Genomic DNA, 19,320 nt, shown 5'->3' with positions numbered 1-19,320 from the left:
GCTCACTTACTCTGCCCATGGAGTTTGGGCTCTCACAGGAAAGGGTGGGACCTTGGTGACAGTGAAAAGGAATTTTGACCTTGACCAGTGCCCCCTCTCACCTTTCACAGGAACATGCTTGCCAATTCAGCCAGTGTGCGGATTCTCATCAAGGGAGGCAAGGTTGTGAATGATGACTGCACCCACGAGGCTGATGTCTACATTGAGAATGGCATCATCCAGCAGGTGGGCCGTGAGCTCATGATCCCCGGAGGGGCCAAGGTGATTGATGCCACTGGGAAACTGGTGATCCCCGGAGGCATCGACACCAGCACCCACTTCCACCAGACCTTCATGAACGCCACATGCGTGGACGATTTCTACCACGGGACCAAGGTAATGCTTCTGTTTGGGGAAAGTGCCTTCCTCGGTGGTTTCCTCTGTTTCTGGGGCTGCTCTGGACTAGATCCACATGAACAGGGTGCTCCTGCTGTATTGCTCAAAGGAGAAGGGTGCTCTTGAAGGGGCCACTGTGGCAACTAAAATAGGAAATTTCAGGCTAAATGTCGTAGATTTCTATGATTATGGAAAAGGAGGCATTTAAGCCTATTTTGCTGATCGCATCACTTACTGAGGCACCCAGGCCAGGAACTGATTTTATTTTTATATTTTTATGTCATGTAGTACAGACCTAGAGGAAGAGGACAGTTAGCTGGACTTTGTTATTGTACATGTGTGGGGCAGGAGGTGTGCGTGTGGGGGGGGTAGGTCTGAGGGACTGCTTTATGTATGATAAGCTAAATTAATTTCCCCAAAATTGTGAAAAATAGATATGCCTATTCTAAATGACTTTAATGCTAGAATTATGAGACAGACATAGTTAACTATCTTTTATTATCTTTCCTAGCTTGTTCTTTTTAAAAACAGCTTGAAAGATACTGGTGGTAGGCCCTCTTTTCAGAGTGAATTATCATGGACAATATTTAAGAATTACTGAGCTGGGCCTGAGCTACTTTATGTCCCTAAATGCAAAATACAAAAATTCAGACCTATGAAACAAATGAATCAGGAGGAATTATGTTTCACCAAAAGAGTCACAAATAGGTTCTTTCACCCTTTCTCTGTGCTCCAGAATCCTGTCATTGCTGTCATCCCTGTGTGTTGTAATTATCTGTAATACGCAGGCCTCTCCCTGGACACCAGACTATGGGCTCCTTAAGGGCAAGACCTGACTGTATTCTTCTGCTTTCCCAGAGCCTGGCCTTGACCTGGAATGAGAGTAGCTGGCCAGCAATTGTTTGTTGAATGAATAAGTGATTGATACTTATCCATGCGGTCTCTACATCCAGCTGTGCGTCAGATTCATCTATGAAGACTTTTTTCAAATGCAGAGTTGAATCAGCATCTTGAGGGTCAGAAGTCCCTGGCCCTGGCAGCAGCCCTCTGTACTGTCTGATTTATAAAGAACTTGGCCTCTAATGCTCCCTGGGTGAAAGGAGTCCACCAGTGGCAGCAGTCCTATGTCCTACTTTGGCCCACTGCCTCAAATCCCCATTGGCCCTGTACCTTAAAATCTCACCTGTGTTCTACTTGGGGTTCTCAGGGAGTCCCTCTCCCATGCTCAGTGCACTCCCCCTGGGATCCATCTTCCTGGGGGCTCCAGTGCTCCGACTGTTAGGCAGCAACAGATAAGGCTCCCCAAACCCACCCTGAAGAGCCTGGCTGGGGCTGCCAGGCAGGCCGAGGCTGGCCCACCTCAGGCAGATGTCCCTTAAGGTCTCCCTGAGGATACGCCTCCTTCCCAGTCCAGACGCAACAGATCAGACCCGCAGAAGGCTGAGCTGTGAGGAGTCACAGTAGCCATGGCCCAGCCTCTGCTGAGGCAAGGATGCCGCCAGGCCTACTGAATACTCTGGCATCCCAGGCCACACCTGCCCACTTGAGCCCAGCCCTGGGAATAGAAGGGATTGGTGGACCTGCCCTACTTTCTCCTCTGAGAATTACTCCAGGGCCCTGCAGGTTAGGCTTCACTAATGAATGGGGAGCCCCACCCTCATAAACTCTTGCAGGGTCCTCTTGGGGGGACTCTGGTGGCAGTTGGGGCCTTTCTGAAGAGAGTGAGCACATCCAGCTCACCATCCCCATGCACTTGAGCCCCGCCAGGCCAGGCCTGCTTCATTTGTGGTTATTTTTATTGAAGTATAGCATACATACAGAGAAGCGCACAGGTTCTAAGGTACACAGAATCATCACAACTGAACACACCCTTGTAACCAGCACCCAAATGGAGAAACCAAACATTGCCAGCACCCAGTAGGCCCCCTTGTGCCCCCTCCTAGTCACTACTCCTCACCAAGGATAACAACTATCCTGACTTCTAATACCATAGTTTAAAAAAAGTAACAGCTTAATGGAGATATAACTCACGCTCCATACAATTTGCCTATTTAAAGTGCAGAAGTGGGCGGTTTTCAGCATATTCGCCATCGGTTTTGACCGTTTGCTTTATGTGAATGGAATCAGGCAGCCTGTACCCTTGCGTTGGCTTCCTTGGCTCAACGTCATTTTTGTGAAATTCAGCCATGTTGTTGCATGTTGTACCTCACTGCTTCATAGTACTGTACTGTACAAGAGCCCACAGAGTACCTAGACATTCTGCCGTCAGCGGGCACTTGGGTGGTTGCTACTTCGGGGCTATGACAAATACTGTTGCTGTGGATGTTCTCATCCGTGTCTTTTAGTAAACGTGTGTGCACATTTCTACTGGGCATATTCCTGGGAGTGGGATTGCTGGGTCATAGAAGACACACATGTTTAGCTCTGGGAGAGACTGCCACATTGTTTTCCAGTTTGGTTGTAACAGTTTATACTCCCAGCAAGAGAGTAAGAGAGGACCCGGTATTTACCACCACCAACATGCCTACCAGCCTCTGGGAGAGGAGGCTGGCCTTTCTTTGTTTTATTTTCCACATTGTCATCTGCCGGGGCCTCATTAGCCGGGAGTGACGAGTTTTCCCCTGAGAGCCTTCAGCTCTTTACAGCGAATGAAGACCTTTGCACGTGCATCTTTGTGCAAGGTGGTGGGTAACTTTTGATCTTTTCCAGGCTTCTCATCCATGGAAGCAGCTGTCTCTGCAAAAACACAGAAAAGCCCCTGTGTGATTAAGGGTCCCACCTCTCCCAGTTCCTGCAGGATCAGACACCCCCAATCCATGCCAGCCCCAAGTTATAGGAAAATTTAAGGCCCATAAACGCCAAGCCACTCTGGCTGCTCGCGTCACGTAAACTGACCTTTTGTTACATCCACCCCCTAAGTAAGATCGGACCTTGTCCTTGTGCCGTAGCTCATACTGAGCGTCTGTTTCATAACACAGCCCCTGACGCAGTCCTCCCCAGACCCCTCTGGGAGACCCTGCCCAGAGTCCTGCCTCAGACATCCCAGCCTCCCAAGAACTGGCTTCCTGCCCCGTCCCCCTCCCCCCCACTCCTGGATTGCTCCTCCCTGTTGGTGCTCCTACGGCTGGATATTTTGGCTTCCTCTTATCTCTAATTCCTGACAATCTCCTGGGGAGAGAAAATGCTCTCCTGTTGCACTGCTGATGTCAGGGATGCGTGGATTTAATTATTCACACAGCCTGTGGCACTCAGGCCCAGGCTGTGCGCCCCGATAGACTGCCGCTGACCTACTTTGCACCTTCTAAGAAAGGTAATGGTTGATTTGCTTTAAGCATCTGGGTTTATAATAGAATAATAACCCCAAGGAAAAGCTCACCCTTGTGATCAGCCTATAGAGAAAGAGAGATCGAGTTGCGCCTTTTAGTTCCCCTCTGACAGATCCGAAGGGCCTTGAGCTCTGCACCCCCTGAGCTATGGCCTGCCTGTCAATTGGGCGGCAGCAGCCAGGGCTGGGAAAACAAAACCGTTGAAAGCCTGGCTTTTCTGAGAGCATCTGGGTCTCCATTGTACCGGGTCTGAAGGGGTTTCTCTAGCGCTTCTTTAACACACGCTTTGCCCGCCTCTGCTTCTGTTAGAGGCTGGGGCACGCTCTGCCTGGCTCCCCTTCCTCTGCCCCCCTTGCTCACAGCCCGGGCACTCCATTCTCCTCCCCGCCTCCTCCACGCCTCCAACCTGCAGGCCCCTCCCTCCCAGAGGCCCAGAACCTGGTCTCCAGAGATGCCAGGACGCCCTGCTTGTTAAAAATGCCCCCATGGAGGAAGGGGGTTATCTCCTGTGGGAAGGCAGGGGCAGGAGGGGAGGGAGGAGAGCCAGTGACACCAACTGTGTTAATAAAGGTCTAGGATTTCACTTGGGTCACGGGGGTCTTTTATCATTATCCTACTTAGCTTACTCATAAGTTATGCTTATTCTTTGGTGTGAATCTAGTATTACATAATAAGAATGTTAATGCAGGCTGCTGAGCCCCACCCCACCAGTGGCCCGGTGGGAATATCGGAATCAAACTACAGGCACAGCCCCTTCACTAAGATGGTGACAGAGGGGGCAGCAGGGACAATGGGGAAATGCTTCCTAGATGCCTTTTCTGCCTCCCACTCCTCCAAAAATAGACTGAGAACCACTGTCTAGGCCAATGGTTTTCAACCTTTGGAAGCAAATTACAGTAAAACTACTTGGGGAATTATTTTAGAAATACATGTCCATACCCCTCCTCTCTACTGCCTGCACCCTCCACTCCAGACTAATGAAATCAATGTCTCTAGGTCTGCCTCTTCCCCCATCTGTATTTTTTCTAATTTTTTTTTTAAATTAAAAAAAAAATTTTTTTTTTTGGCTGTGTTGGGTCTTCATTGCTGCACGCGGGCTTTCTCTAGTTGCGGCGAGCAGAGGCTACTCTTCGTTGCAGTGCGCGGGCTTCTCATTGCAGTGGCGGAGCTCGGACTCTAGAGTACAGGCTCAGTAGCGCCTACATGGGCTTAGTTGCTCTGCGGCATGTGGGATCTTCCCGGACCAGGGATCGAACCCGTGTCCCCTGCATTGGCAGGCAGATTCTTGTCCACTGCGCCACCAGGGAAGCCCATGTATTTTTTTTTTAAAGCATCCTTGATGATCCTAACACTAGCATGCGGATTATTAAGGAACCTTCTCGGCGATTTTGAATGGCACGTTGTCCTGGCTGTTACTCCTGTTGCCTGTCTGACCCTCACCTTATGTGCCAGAATGACATCTGAATCCCCTTCGAAAACTTGGGCTTGTCTTGCCTCACCCTTGCCAGTATTATTTATTAGTTTCTCTCCTTCTATTCACATTATAGGGTCCCATTATTTGGTTCCCAAGCCCCAGCCTGGGGCCTAGAACCCCTGTACTTGCTAAGTGTCCCTGGTGCTGTGCTCTGCCCTCCTGTCTGTACCGCATAGGCATCATCAATGAGCGGCGGATTGGCCATGGTCAAGATGTCATCAAATGGAAATCCAGCTGGGTCTGTGCCTCTTTGAGGACCCAGAGACTCTCTCTTGTCTGTGCCAGGGCCATCTGGTCACTGAGACAGCCTCCCACTAACTCAAAACCATCAGCAGCAGGACATCTATTCTTGTAGTCAAACCACAAGGGGAGCCAAATCCTAACCCAAAGAGTGTTTGTCTAGAACAGGATCAGCCTAGCAGATGTACGGTGGCACAGGCTAGGTGGCCTGCCACTTCCCGCCCCCGGTGGAGGGTCCTGACCCTACCTCCCTCCTCCCACTGCAGAGGACTAAACCTATCAGAGTCCTGGGATATGACCCGCTGGGACATAAATAAATTCCCTTTGTTGTCCAGCCTGCCAACCTTCTTACCAAGGAGCCCATGTATCCATTGGGCAGACTGTTTTTGCTATTTTGCCTTTGAAACTTGCTCTTTGGGCTTTAAACCTTTAAATGCTGCTCACTTCCTTTCTTCTTTTTTCTTGACTCTGTTATTCTGTCCATTTCTGTTTAATTCTAGCCAAAATCTCTTTCCAGTCTTTTTGCTCTGCAGTAACACTTCCTGCTTATCGGGATCCAGACTCATACAGTCTTGCTTATTAACTGATGTTCCCAAGTTCACTTCATTCCGGTAAAAAAACTGGAGGGATCTTAGAAATATAGCCCCACCCTCCCATTGATAGGGAGAGAGAGTGAATGAGTTGCCCCAGGTCCCAGAGGTAGTTGGACCAGACTGTAAGTTTCTCAGTCTGAGGCCCTTTTCACCACACCACTCAGAGGATCCTGAAACCCCAGATTCTGGACAGTCACCCCTTTCAGACAGCCTATGACCCCTCAGTAGGCTGCATGCAAATAGTTAACTCGACACTGTGTGGCTCCAAACTTGCCTGGACCAGATAAAGGCATCAAGGAACTGATGCATCAGGCAGACAGCAGAGTAAGCTCTCCGCCTCCCCAGGATGGCGGCTTTATAACGCACCACTGTCCCTAGAGGAATAACACTGATGTCAGTGCCTTAGAGCTGACGTTTTTTACCTTTACAAATGGTTGTTGTGGGGATTAAATGAGTTGATGCGTGAAAAACACTGCACACCGTGCCTGGCACAGAGTACGTGCATGATAACTGTTAGTCCCCAGGCTGAGTACCTGCTTCCACCCTAGGCCTGGCCTTGACTCTGCCTGGTTTCTTGGGTTACTTGATCCACCCACTTTGGCTTTGCAATGAGATTGTTCTACTGTCCATCTAGTGCCCGTGCTGCCTATGTCCCCGGCTTTGCCAGCAGGGTCATGTCCTGCTTGAGAACTTGCAGTGGCTCCCTGTTGTCTAGTTTGGAGTCCTAGATCTTCACCCTGGACAGCTCACCATCTGACCTTGCCCTCTCCATCCAATCCTCACTGCCCACGTGTGCCCATCCATCAGGAAGGGGGTTTTCTCAGCCCCCTTCGCTATGAATGTCCCATGCTCGCTCCTGCCATCCCTTCCCACCCGTCCACAGAAGGCCTTCACGACCTACCAAGCTCATGTCACATTCTTCCTCCAGCTAATTCAGCCCCAGGATCCACTTTCTTCTCCTCAGCTGAAATAAAGTGTCATCCTGGGGCTTTCAAATTGTTTCCTATGTGAAGTTTGTCTCTCAACTGGATTGAAAACTTTGAGGGGCAGAGACGACGATTTATATTTAACTCGTGACTCACCACAGACTCACAAAGATTTAAACATGTAGTACAATAGATGCTCAAGAAATAGTTGAATGTCTACATAGGGTGGCAGTCGTGAGCCCAGGCTGGGGTGGACGGCCAAAGTTTGAATTTCAGCTCCACATTTACTGGTTGTGTGATTTGGACGAGTTAATCTCTCTCTGTGTTTCTGTTTCCTTCTCTGGAAAATGGAGATTATGATAATACTTTATGTGTGTTGAGATACTACTGGTAAAGAACTTAAAACAGTACTTGGTAGTTCCCTGGCAGTCTAGTGGTTAGGACTCGGTGCTTTCACTGCCGTGGCCAGGGTTCAGTCCCTGGTTGGGCAGCTGAGATCCTACAAGCCACGTGGCCAAAAATAAAAAATGAATAAAAATTTTAAAATAAAAAATATATTTAAAAAATAGTACTTGGTGCTTACTAAGCACTATATGAGTGTTTGTTAAATAAATAGATCATGGGGCTTCCCTGGTGGCGCAGTGGTTGAGGGTCCGCCTGCCGATGCAGGGGACGCGGGTTCGTGCCCCGGTCCAGGAGGATACCACATGCCGCGGAGCAGCTGGGCCCGTGAGCCATGGACGCTGAGCCTGCGCGTCCGGAGCCTGTGCTCCGCAATGGGAGAGGCCACAACAGTGAGAGGCCCGCGTACCGCAAAAAAAATAAATAAATAAAGAGATCGTGATGATTGAGGACCAACCCCTGAAAAATCCATTTGTGAAGTTTCCTCACAGGCATACGTATTAAAGTGTTAGACATCAAATAGGAATTACAAAATTGGTTTCTGTCTCTACTGTCAGGGTTGACTGTGTGTGTTATAGATTTCAAATTGAGCCTAAATAGTACTGGTGATGACTTCTAGATAATTTTCTTTCTCTTTTCTTTCTCTTAAAAACAGAAATATCCAGTCATAAACTCAGCACGTAGCAGGAGCTATTTAAAGATGTCCTGCTTCAAATCAGGTATCTCGTATAACAAAACCTTGCTGGCAACTTTCACTGTACATCTATGTTAATTGGCAGGCCAACATGTAGGCCAGGTTGACTCTTCTTAGAACAAATGTAAGAGAGATCTATCATTTCTTATGAATTTTTACATCTAGCATTGGAAAAAAATCTCCCATGGTGACCAAGCAACTCCTCATTTCCTAGAATAAGAGTGTTTGCAAAGAATTGATCCATACAGAGAGATTACTGCTTTTTAAAACCTTTGGTTCAAGAATAGAGATAAATGTACCCTTTGTGATTAAACCCAAGCATCTTGGAAACCTTTCATGTCTCATACTAGCTCTGCTTTTATACTCTCATCCAGCATCTCTGGGATTTAAAAAAAGATAGAAGAAAAATAAATCGTATATTGTATGTATACTTCAGTGATACATATAGTATATGAATGATGTATTTTTCTTCCTCCTATTTCTTTTCGTAAAGACTGAATATTTTTTAATATTTCAAGAAATATTTGAATATGGCCTTCTGGAAGGCTTCAAAAATCTCAGTTGAAAATATCTCTTCTCCTCACTGAGGTTGCCTCCTATCTGAAGTGGCCATATTTCTGTGTTGAATGTCAGGTACACATCTTAGAATGGTTCACTGGCAGGTAGAAATGTGTGTAGACGCTGTATCTTCTCCCTTACGTGGTTTCCGCCTCATTGTTCCCTCAGGTTATCCCTGTAGCCAACCATGTTTTTCTCTCCTTCTGATCCTTTTTTATTTCTTGTTAATTAAAAATTAGGTGCCGTAAGGATCCCTAATTGGTGACTATGTGAGGATAAAGCTGTAGGCCGGCTATAGTTAAGAACTTTCTCATTCACCAGTGTGGTTCTTTGTTTGTTTGTTTGTTTTGGCTGTGTTGGATCTTCGTTGCTGCGCACAGGCTTTCTCTAGTTGTGACGAGTCAGGACTACTCTTTGTTGTGGTGTGCGGGCTTCTCATTGTGGTGGCTTCTCTTGTTGCGGAGCATGGGCTCTAGGTGCGCGGGCTTCAGTAGTTGTGGCTCGCGGGCTCTAGAGCGCAGGCTCAGTAGTTGTGGCGCACGAGCTTAGTTGCTCCGCGGCATGTGGGATCTTCCTGGACCAGTGATCAAACCCATGTCTCCCGCATTGGCAGGTGGATTCTTAACCACTGCACCACCAGGGAAGTCCCTCATTCACAAATGCTTATCTCTCACACTACACACACACTCACACACTTAGACACTTTCACATACTCTCACAGTCGCACACTTACACACGCACTCTCACATACACACACGTGCACTCACTCGTGCACACAGTTTTAGAGCTGGAAGTGCCACTGGAGATTAATGAATTCAACCCATCTATAAATAACTTTCCTCTTTAGATTTAAACTCTCCACAGTGTTCTCAATATTTAAAAATAAAATTAAGCTTGATGAATGTTGGTGAACTCTATTCTTCGGAAGAGTACGTACAGAATGAAGAAGGTCATGATTGGGTAGCCCAGGAAGCCACTTTTTTTTTTTTTAATCTATGTGTTATGGTTTTTTTTTAAACAACTTGATTAAGGTATAATTGACATACAATAAGCCACACATTTTTAAAGTGTATGGTTTGATACACTTTGACATATGTATATACTGCGAAGGATCACCATTAATATAATAAACACATCCATCACCGCCACCCCCCCCCAGCCAAAGTTTCTCGGTGTCCCTTGTAATCCTTCCCTGCGCTGGCAACCACTGATCTGTCACTATAGATTAATTTGCATTTTCTCACATTTTTATATAATGGAAAATACAGTATGTATTTCTTTTTTGGTCTGGTTTCTGACTTAGCATTATTAAGTTTTTGGCAACTACAGATAAAGCGACTATGAATATCTGTGTACACGTGTTTGTGTGGACACATGCTTACATTCCCCTGTGTAATTACCTAGAAGTGGGACGCCTAGAATATATGGTAGGTGTACATTTAGCTTTTTAAGAAATTGCCAAAGTGGTTTCCAAAGTGGTTGTAACATTTTCTGTTCCTTCCAGGCTCCACATTTTTGCCATCACTTGTTATGGTCAGTCTTTTTAATTTTAGCCATCTAACAGATATATCAGTGGTAGCTCACTATGGTTTTAATTTGCACTTCCCTAGTGTTGAATGTCTCTACATGTGCTTATTTGCCCTCTGTATATCTTTGGTGAAGAGTTCACATCTTTTCCCTATGTTTTGAGTCATTGGTCTTGTTTTCTTTTTTTTTTTTTATGAAATGTAAAGAATAGGTAAATCTTTATTTTTTCCTTTCTAGTTTTATGGAAATATAGTTTATATACAGCACTGTATAAGTTTAAGATGTACAGCATAATGATTTGACTTATATACTTCATGAACAGATTACCACAATAAGTTTAGTGACCATCCATCATCCCATATAAATACAAAATAAAAGAAAAAAGAGGGACTTCCCTGGTGGTCCAGTGGGTAAGACTCCACGTTCCCAGTGCAGGGGGCCCAGGTTCGATCCCTGATCAGGGAACTAGATCCCACATGCATGCCACAACTAAGAAACCCGCATGCCGCAGTGAAGGTCCTGTGTGCCACAACTAAGACCCGGTGCAGCCAAAATAAATAAATAATTTTTTTTAAGAAAAGGAAAAAAAAATTTTCCTTGTGATGAGAACTCCTAGGATTTACTCTTTTACAGCACTGTATAAGTTTAAGATGTACAGCATAATGATTTGACTTATATACTTCATGAACAGATTACCACAATAAGTTTAGTGACCATCCATCATCCCATATAAATACAAAATAAAAGAAAAAAGAGGGACTTCCCTGGTGGTCCAGTGGGTAAGACTCCACGTTCCCAGTGCAGGGGGCCCAGGTTCGATCCCTGATCAGGGAACTAGATCCCACATGCATGCCACAACTAAGAAACCCGCATGCCGCAGTGAAGGTCCTGTGTGCCACAACTAAGACCCGGTGCAGCCAAAATAAATAAATAATTTTTTTTTTTTTTAATAATTCTTTTTAAGAAAAGGAAAAAAAAATTTTCCTTGTAATGAGAACTCTTAGGATTTACTCTCTTAATGACTTTCACCTATAACATCCAGCAGTGTTAATTATATTTATCATGTCATACATTACATCCCTAGTACTTATTTACCTTACAACTGAAAAATATGGAATGCTTCAGGAATCTGTGTGTCATCCTTGTGCAGGGACCATGCTAATCTTCTCCGTATTGTTCCAAATTTAGTGTTGCCAAAGTGAGCACTGTTTGTCTTCTTTTTATTGGGTTGTCAGAGTTGTTTATATGTTCTAGCTACAAGTCGTTTGTTGGGTACATGTTTTGCAAACATTTTCTCCCTGGCTATGACTTACCTCTTCATTTTCTTAACAATGTCATTGGAAGAGCAAGAGTTTTTCATTTTGAACTTCAATTTATTAATTCTTTTTCTTTCATAGTTTGTTTTTCGTGCTGTAACTGAGAAATTTTTGTGAAATCCAAGGTCACTAAGATTTTCTCCTATGTTTTCTTTTAGAAGTGTTATAATCTTAGCTCTTACATTGAGGTCAATGATTCATTTTAAGTTAGTTTTTATATATGGTACCAGTAAGGGTTAAGGTTCAGTTTTTTTACATATGGCTATCCAATTGTTCTAGCACCATTTGTTGAAAAGATCATCCCTTGTCAAAAATCAGTTGACCATATATGTGTGGGTCTATTTTTGCACTCTCTTTTCTGTTCTTTTGATCTATGTATCTATCTTTACACCTATACCACAATGTCTTGATTATGATAGCTTTAGAGTAAGTCCTGAAAGCCGATGGTGGAAGTCTTCCAACTTTGTCCTTCTTTTTCAAAGTTGTTTTGGCCATTCTATATCCTTGGAAGCAAACTTTTTTAGTGCAGGCTGTAAACCAAAAACTTAAGAGAAGAGTAAACTCAGTGCATTAACCAAGCACTTGATAAACATTCTCAGCCCTTAGCATGGTCTCTTTCTGTTAGCCAACAGTTAAGAAATTTCTTTAGAATCTTCTGAAGTTATTTGGAGAGAAAAAAATCTGTGATGTGTGTGTGTTAAAAGGAACTTAACTGAGTGCTGGGGGTTCAGATGAGGTCCATGAGGATGTTCCATGATACTTGGCTACATATTGATCTCAATATATTTTCTTCACGTGACCCATATCTTTATGTATAATAAGTTGTGATGGCGTCACAGGGAAGCGTTCATTCTGCTTCCTCTTTGTCTTACAGTTAGTCAGTGGAGAACAGAAGTGGGCCGGGGAGTTCTGAGTGGACCAGGTTAGGATAAAACTTACATGAACTGAAATTCTAACCACTGAGCTGTTGCCACCCTCTCCCCTTCCCTCTGTCAGGTTTCCATTCTGTTTGGTACCCTTTGTTACCACCAGGCCTGGGCTGTAGCTCTTTCCTGGTTTGGTGCCCTGACTCTCACTTTGCCAGGCTTAAGATAACTAGGACTTATATTCGGGAGAGCACGCTTGTTCTGAATCTCTAAGCCCCGGACATAGTGGCCCATCAAAGAGTCTACTTTTCCTGCTGTGTGGAAAATACAGTGTTCAGCCTGGAGCGTGTGGAGCCTCTGACAGGCTCTGGGTTCCCAGACCCCCAGGTGGCATCTGGCAGTGCATGGCTCTGCGTAGGACCTGCAGCTACGTTTCCAGCCGCTGTCCCCTCCAGGAGGGCTGCACTGCCCTGTCAGGCCCAGCATTTCTGTATCCCTTATACACGTATCGTCATCTTTAAAGCCCCCCTCAGGCAGGCCTTATTTTCCTTCCTTTGCAGGTGGAGAAGCTGAGTCTCAGGGCGTGAAATACCTTTCCAAGCTAGCAAGTACAGGCATAGGCCTCCCTGCCTCCCAGAGCAGACGCCAGCCCGCATTCCCCAGCATCAGCACCTAGCACGGCCTCAGGACAGCCTTCCTCGGCAGCTTGATGGCACTATTATCACTGAGCTTTGCGACCAAAATGAAGACTCGCTGACACTGGAGTAGATGAGGGAAGGAGAGCAGATGGGGTCACATGTGGTTTATTTCTGGACTGTTGACCAACCCCTCGTGTCTGGCATCTTTGGGCAGTCTGGACTTTTAATAAAGATGGTCATGACCTGCTTACCTGTAAACTTTCCCGCTTTGGGATTAGAAGGGGCTTTGCTAAGGAGGAAAATGACAAAGGGCGTCTCCGGGCCCTATTTTAGAACGGTTTCCCCTGGCCCCCCGGCTTCTCAGAAGCTGGCAGCCATGTTCTCTCCGCCACACAACTCTCTCTGAGGATCATCTCCGGTCTCCATGGTAACTGCGTGTCGGGAGACAGCCTGCTCTGTTCTGTGGCTTTGTATTAAACACAATGATTTAAATTGGATGCTCGGCAGTGAAGATAATCATTCTGGATTAGAGAGATGCCTGGAGATCCTCATTTCATAATTTTAGATGTTGGCACAATTCTCAGGTTTAGCCCTGTAATTGAAGCCCAAGCCACACCTACCCCTCTGTTTCTAAACTGCAGTTAGGTCCAATTTCACTTGGGCTTTTCTCCGTCCTTTGACAGAGGAATCTAGGAGCCAGGGAGCCCCGCAGTCAGACCAGGGCTATCTTGAGCTCTAGAAGGGGCGGCATAATGTAAAGGAAACCTAGGATGCTAGCGGCAGATAGACCCTCATTCAGTCTGGCTGCACGATTTCCTCTGTGCCCCATTTTTCTTATCTGTAAGACGAGAGGAGTAACCTCTACCCTACAGAGTCATATATTTTTAAATTTTCTATTGTGATAAAATATATATAAATAACGTAAAATGTATCATTTCAGTCATTTTTAAGTGTACAGTTCAGTGACATTAAGTACGTTCACAGTGTTGTCACCACAATAATCCATTTCCAGCACTTGTTCATCTTCCCCAGCTGAAATTCTGTACTCCGTAAATACTAACTTTCCCATCCCCCACTCCTCCCAGCCCCTGGCAACCACCATTACACTTTCCATCTCTATGAAGTTGACTATTCTAGATACCTCGTAGAAGTGGAATCACACATTTTTTTGTCCATCTATGACTGGCTTATTTCCCTGAGCATAATGTCCTCCAGTTTCAACCATGTTGGAGCACGTGTCATAATTTCTTTCCTTTTTTAAGGTTGGATAACATCCATTTTATGTACGTGCCACATCATGTTTATTCATTCATCTGTCGATAGACACTTGGTTGCCTCCACATTTTGGCTATTATGAGTAATGCTGCTATGCACACGGGTATACAGATATCTGTTTGAGTCCTTGCTTTAAATTACAGAGTCATTCTGCGGATCAAATAAGATAATAAATACGAATAATATTAGGAACGTTGCACAAAGCAGGCTCTCAGTAAATGTTCATTTCTCTCCTGAACGTGAGTTCAGCCTAGGTGCTAACTGCCACAGTGGTCCAATGGCTTCCGCGGGAGTGGTGTCACTTTTTGCTAGCTTCTGTGTCCCCGGGACACGCTAGTCTGTTGGGTCTGGGAATTAACACAATTCATTCCCAGGTTTAAAGGAAATGTCTTAACCACAGAAATGTGCATCGTCTTATGATAAAAACTATGCATCCTTTTACATTTCTCCCACCATTTGGTATTCATGTATTCCTAGTTCTAAAATGAGAAAATGTTAGGGCTGATGTATATACTTCCTTATCTGTTGTCTATTTTAAGTATACCAGGTGGGAGACCCTGAATCTGCAGTTGGGATTGCCCCAGGCTATGAAGCTCTGTGCTTAGTTGCTATTTGTTGGTATCAAATCTATTCTCAGGGTTACGGAAGAGTATGAGATTTGGAATAAAAATACCTGGATCCCAGTCTTGGCTTATGTCTCAGAAACCGAGATGGTGAGAACATCTGTCCAACACGGTGGTCATGAAGCTTAGGTGAGGGCAGCACTTGGCTGTGCAGGTGACCCTCTCCTGGAGCACTTCGTGTTGGTCTGCATCCCTTCAGGAGATTTTCTCCGGGTCTAGTTTCATCCCAAAGTTTCTATAGTGGGGGTTATTCCCCTGCTGCCCTGGGCCCCTTCAGGGTTGAGAATCCAGAGCGAGGAGCCATCTTTCCCTTTGCAATTAGCTTTCCTGCCACAAGGCCACTGCACAAGCAGCCCTGGAGACAGCGAGCACCTCTTTGTCTTCAGGAATTTGCAACAGAAGGGAAGGGGCAGCAAGAGCTCTTGCACAGCCTGGTCTGACCTGCGCCTGACCCAGCTGCTCCCCACAGCGTAGCAGTCAGGCCTGTTCTTTATTGATGGGGCTGAAGGGAGGAGGGCGGCTGGGGATTTCCCACTGAATCCCTACCTTTCTGTCTCTCAGCAGCGCTTGCAGCTGGCTGTGTCCTGTGTGCCCAGGGTCTACCTGTTGAGCAGGGGCCAGGCAGGCTTATATCAGGGCTTCCCAAGCAGATGTGTTCACTGTCCCTGAGACCGGAAGGCTACCCTGGTACGCTCGCATCTGGGAAGGGGAGCTTGGGTTTCCCTCGAAGACATCTTAACTTCTAGGGCAGCTCACCTCTTCTTGAAGCCAGTGAGCCAGGGAGATTGTTGCGCTGGTGACAGGGTTTTCTTGGCTTCCATAACCCCATGCCAGCCTGCTCTCCCTTCTGCCTCTTGACTCTCCTTTCCAGTCTCCTTCCGTGGTCTTGTCTGTCTTACTCCTCTCCTCTGTGGTTGCTTCTCAGGATCCTATCCCAGGTTGCCTTCTCCCCCTCCCCACCTTCTCTCCCCAGGTGATCTGTCACTGATGACTCCCAGGCTTACAGCTACAGCCTAGACAGCTCCGTGCACCTGCCCCAAACCCAACGCATCCACCACAACCCCACTCCTCTCCCGGGGACCCCTCCTTCCAGGAACGGCACCCCCATCCTCCCAAGCCAGAGCTTACTGGCTCAAGACCACAGGACTCCTCAGCGATAAAGCCAGACCTCGGACCCTGGTGTGCCAGGCTCCAGAGTTCAGGCCTCGCCCACCAGAGCACCCTGCCTTCACGTACCATCGGAGAATCGAACTGTATTTCTAACAAACATAAAAGTTCAGATGTCACTCTAAGCCCCAAACCAACTCTGCTCTGGGACCCCTCCCCATTTTTGGCTGTGCTGGACCTCCACCTGGATGCCTTTGTCAGTCCGTCCCTGGACTCCCCACTCCCTCAGCAATCCCAGCCTGCTTTCTCTGTCCCAGCTCCTGGCTTCATGGAACTGACCCCTTATAATATGGCAGGTTTACTTCAGCCCTCCCTCGTTGATTCTGTGGTGCATTTCCCATACAGTTTTCTTAAACCTCGTCTTGGCTCAGACTGACACTCCTAATTTTCCCAAAACCTTTCCTCTGTTTTGCTAAGAAGTCTGGGACCAAGGGCCTGGGCACCCTCAGCTCTCCTCCATGTCACCTCAGCTCATCTCCTCCTCTATCCATCCCCCTCCTAAATGAATGGGAAGAGATGTCCTTCCCAGCCTAGTAGATATGAATATCAACCCTCAGTTTCCTCATCTGAATAATGGGGAGAATAATACATATTTTTTCTTTTTTTTTTTTTTTTTAAGCAGAGATCTTCTTAGAAGCCCATATGATTTAAATTTATTTATTTATTTATTTATGGCTGTGTTGGGTCTTCGTTTCTGTGCGAGGGCTTTCCCTAGTTGTGGCAAGCGGGGGCCGCTCTTCATCGCGGTGCGCGGGCCTCTCACTATCGTGGCCTCTCTCGTTGCGGAGCACAGGCTCCGGACGCGCAGGCTCAGTAATCGTGGCTCACGGGCCCAACTGCTCCGCGGCATGTGGGATCCTCCCAGACCAGGGCTCAAACCCGCGTCCCCCGCATTGGCAGGCAGACTCTCAACCACTGCGCCACCAGGGAAGCCCAATAATACATATTTCACAGGACTGTTGTGAGAATTAAATAGCCACAGAATATGTGCTCAATGGATGTTGGTTATAATTAGCAATTTTCATCTGCTCCATGGTCCCTCCGTCAGCTCTGCATTAAGATTTCTAAAGACTCTCTTCCCTCCTAAATTTGGTTGTTCCTCTCCTGATACTATTTTTTCAGCCACACAGGCATAAAACCTCCCCTGTTATTTACATCCTCTCCTCTTCTGTCATCAAACCTGGCTGCTACTTCTTCCCCGAAACAGGTTTCCCATATGTCATTCATCCCAGTCCGCAGGTTGGGGTCCATCATCTCAGCACTGCAGTCGAGTTTGCACTGAGCAGTCAGGGCCATGTTCTGGAGTCTGATTTTCATACCCAGAAGCCTGCTGTGACTACAGACATGTCCAGGGATGGGGGTGACCAGAGTCCTCTCTGTAAATGTGCTCCTAAACCCCACACTCCCGAAGCCCCCTCATCACCACCACCCCCACACACACAAGTTGCTAAACTTTGCTGATTGATGGAATCCAAGTTCATCAAGGTCCACACAGTTTGCCTCAGCCAAGACCAAAGATCTATTCTCTGTCCTCTGGCTGTGTCGCCGGCTCTGCCCACATCATTTCCTACCCCAGAGTGTCTCATCCTGCCCCCTTCCAGCTCTCAGCCTGCCCATCCTACTGTGTCCTTCCCCTCCTCTGGTCTGTTGAACTTGATGTTGCCGTCTCCATTGAGGAATGTTATCTTGTGCTGCTTGGTACTCATTATTTTGAAGTCATTTCTATTAGAAATGAACGTTTTTCCTGTCCTATTTGCTAACTGGACTCTAAGCGCCTTAAGGTACTTATATCTCTCACTTCTCCTGGAGCATCTGATACATATAACACGGTGTACACATTCATGCTACCTACAAATTATGCTTATTGTTTATTAACTAAAATAGCTCTAACGGTAGTATAAGTCACTAGTATTTATTGGGCTCCTACTATGTGCAGGTGCTGTCCCAGGTGCTTTACGTGCATTATCTCATTTAATCCTCAGGGTAACCCCACAAGGGGTGTATTATTACTCCATTTTACAAATGGGGAAAATGAAGCTCAAAGAGATTATATAACTTGCCCAAGATCTTATAACCATAAGTGATGGAGCTAGGATTTAAACCTAGATCTGCCTGCCTTAAAGTCTGGTTCTTGTCACTCTACTACTTTGCCTCTAAATATAGCATTAATGTGTTTTAAAAATGGCAAGCCGGGGACTTCCCTGGTGGTGCAGTGGTTAAGAATCTGCCTGCCAATGCAGGGGACACGGGTTCGAGCCCTGTTCCAGGAAGATCCCATATGCCGTGGAGCAACTAAGCCCGTGAGCCACAACTACTGAGCCCGTGTGCCTAAAGCCCGTGATGTGCAACAAGAGAAGCCACCGCAATGGGAAGCCCGCAAACCGCAACGAAGAGTAGCCCCCGCTCGCCGCAACTAGAGAAAGCCCGCGCGCAGCAACGAAGACCCAACGCAGCCAAAAATAAATAAATAAAGTAAATAAATTTTTTTTTAATGGCAAGCAGGTTAAGTGTGGGAAAATGTCCTTTTCCCAAGGTATATTGCAGATTGAATGTTGCCTGTCTCCTCTGCTGAAAATTCAAAGAATGAAGGGTGAGTTTTAGGTATGGTAATGCTTAACAGTGAGAGCATTGCAAGGTCAGAAGTGGGACCATGCCCTAGATGAAGTAATAGAGGCTGGGACCCAGAAGGTAGGAGTGAAAAGTAAAAGGAAATTGAGAAGTGCAGTTAATTATAAATGTGCAATTTGCTGAAGAATGAGCTCAACAGGTCAAGAAAAGGCTTGGGAGCTGTCTGTAGCTAGAGGGACAGTGGGTGGTCCCAAGGAACAATCATGTATCACTTGGTGTCCTGGAGAAAAGCTGGTTGCAGGGAGGGTTTGTGTTGTTTTGTTTGTTTTTCAGAGAAAAGGGGCATCTGATAAAAGGTGTTGGGGAGACTCTAAAAGAGGTTGGAGCAGTGGTCAGCATTCAAGCGGCCTTGAAGGGAATTATCGGAGAAAGGGTTGGGGTCCTGAGCCCCCAGTGCAAGCTGGATGAATTGACATTGAAGCCGGCGTAAGCCTGTTAAGAGCGTGATCTCCCTAGATCAGGTCAATGTAGCTGATAAAAATGGACTCCTTGTTTAAATACTATTAAGAATTTCAAGATGACAGCAGAGATTAAACCAGGACAGAGCCAGTCTGAGCACAGGGCACTGTGGGACTGCCCAAGCCACATACCCACGGAGCTGGTGTTGGCTGGTGGGCGTATGTTGCAGGATGAGAAAGGTGTTTACTGAGTGCCAGGCATGGTTCTAGGTACCGTACATACATCACCTCACT

At 46.4% G+C, this 19,320-nt stretch overlaps 1 protein-coding gene and 1 non-coding gene across 2 annotated transcripts in view; one reads left to right on the top strand and one right to left on the bottom strand.

Annotated features, from left to right (window-relative positions):
- Positions 1 to 19,320, top strand: part of DPYSL5 (dihydropyrimidinase like 5) — an 89,222-nt gene that overhangs the window by 39,569 nt on the left and 30,333 nt on the right. The window contains exon 2 of the mRNA XM_024764454.1: positions 111 to 375. Coding sequence (XP_024620222.1) covers positions 115 to 375 — 261 coding nt within the window. The 5' untranslated portion in view covers positions 111 to 114. The remainder of the gene's footprint in view (positions 1 to 110; positions 376 to 19,320) is intronic.
- LOC112412825 (U6 spliceosomal RNA) lies at positions 11,221 to 11,328 on the bottom strand. Its single transcript, XR_003005868.1, has one exon. It is a non-coding gene; the product is annotated as a U6 spliceosomal RNA (small nuclear RNA).

The sequence above is a fragment of the Neophocaena asiaeorientalis genome, unplaced genomic scaffold (assembly GCF_003031525.2).
Source record: "Neophocaena asiaeorientalis asiaeorientalis breed wild unplaced genomic scaffold, Neophocaena_asiaeorientalis_V1.1 scaffold345, whole genome shotgun sequence".
NCBI classification, from domain to species: Eukaryota; Metazoa; Chordata; class Mammalia; order Artiodactyla; family Phocoenidae; genus Neophocaena; species Neophocaena asiaeorientalis.
The sequence above is the reverse complement of the archived record's forward strand: the minus strand, read 5'-3'. Positions and strand labels throughout refer to the sequence as shown.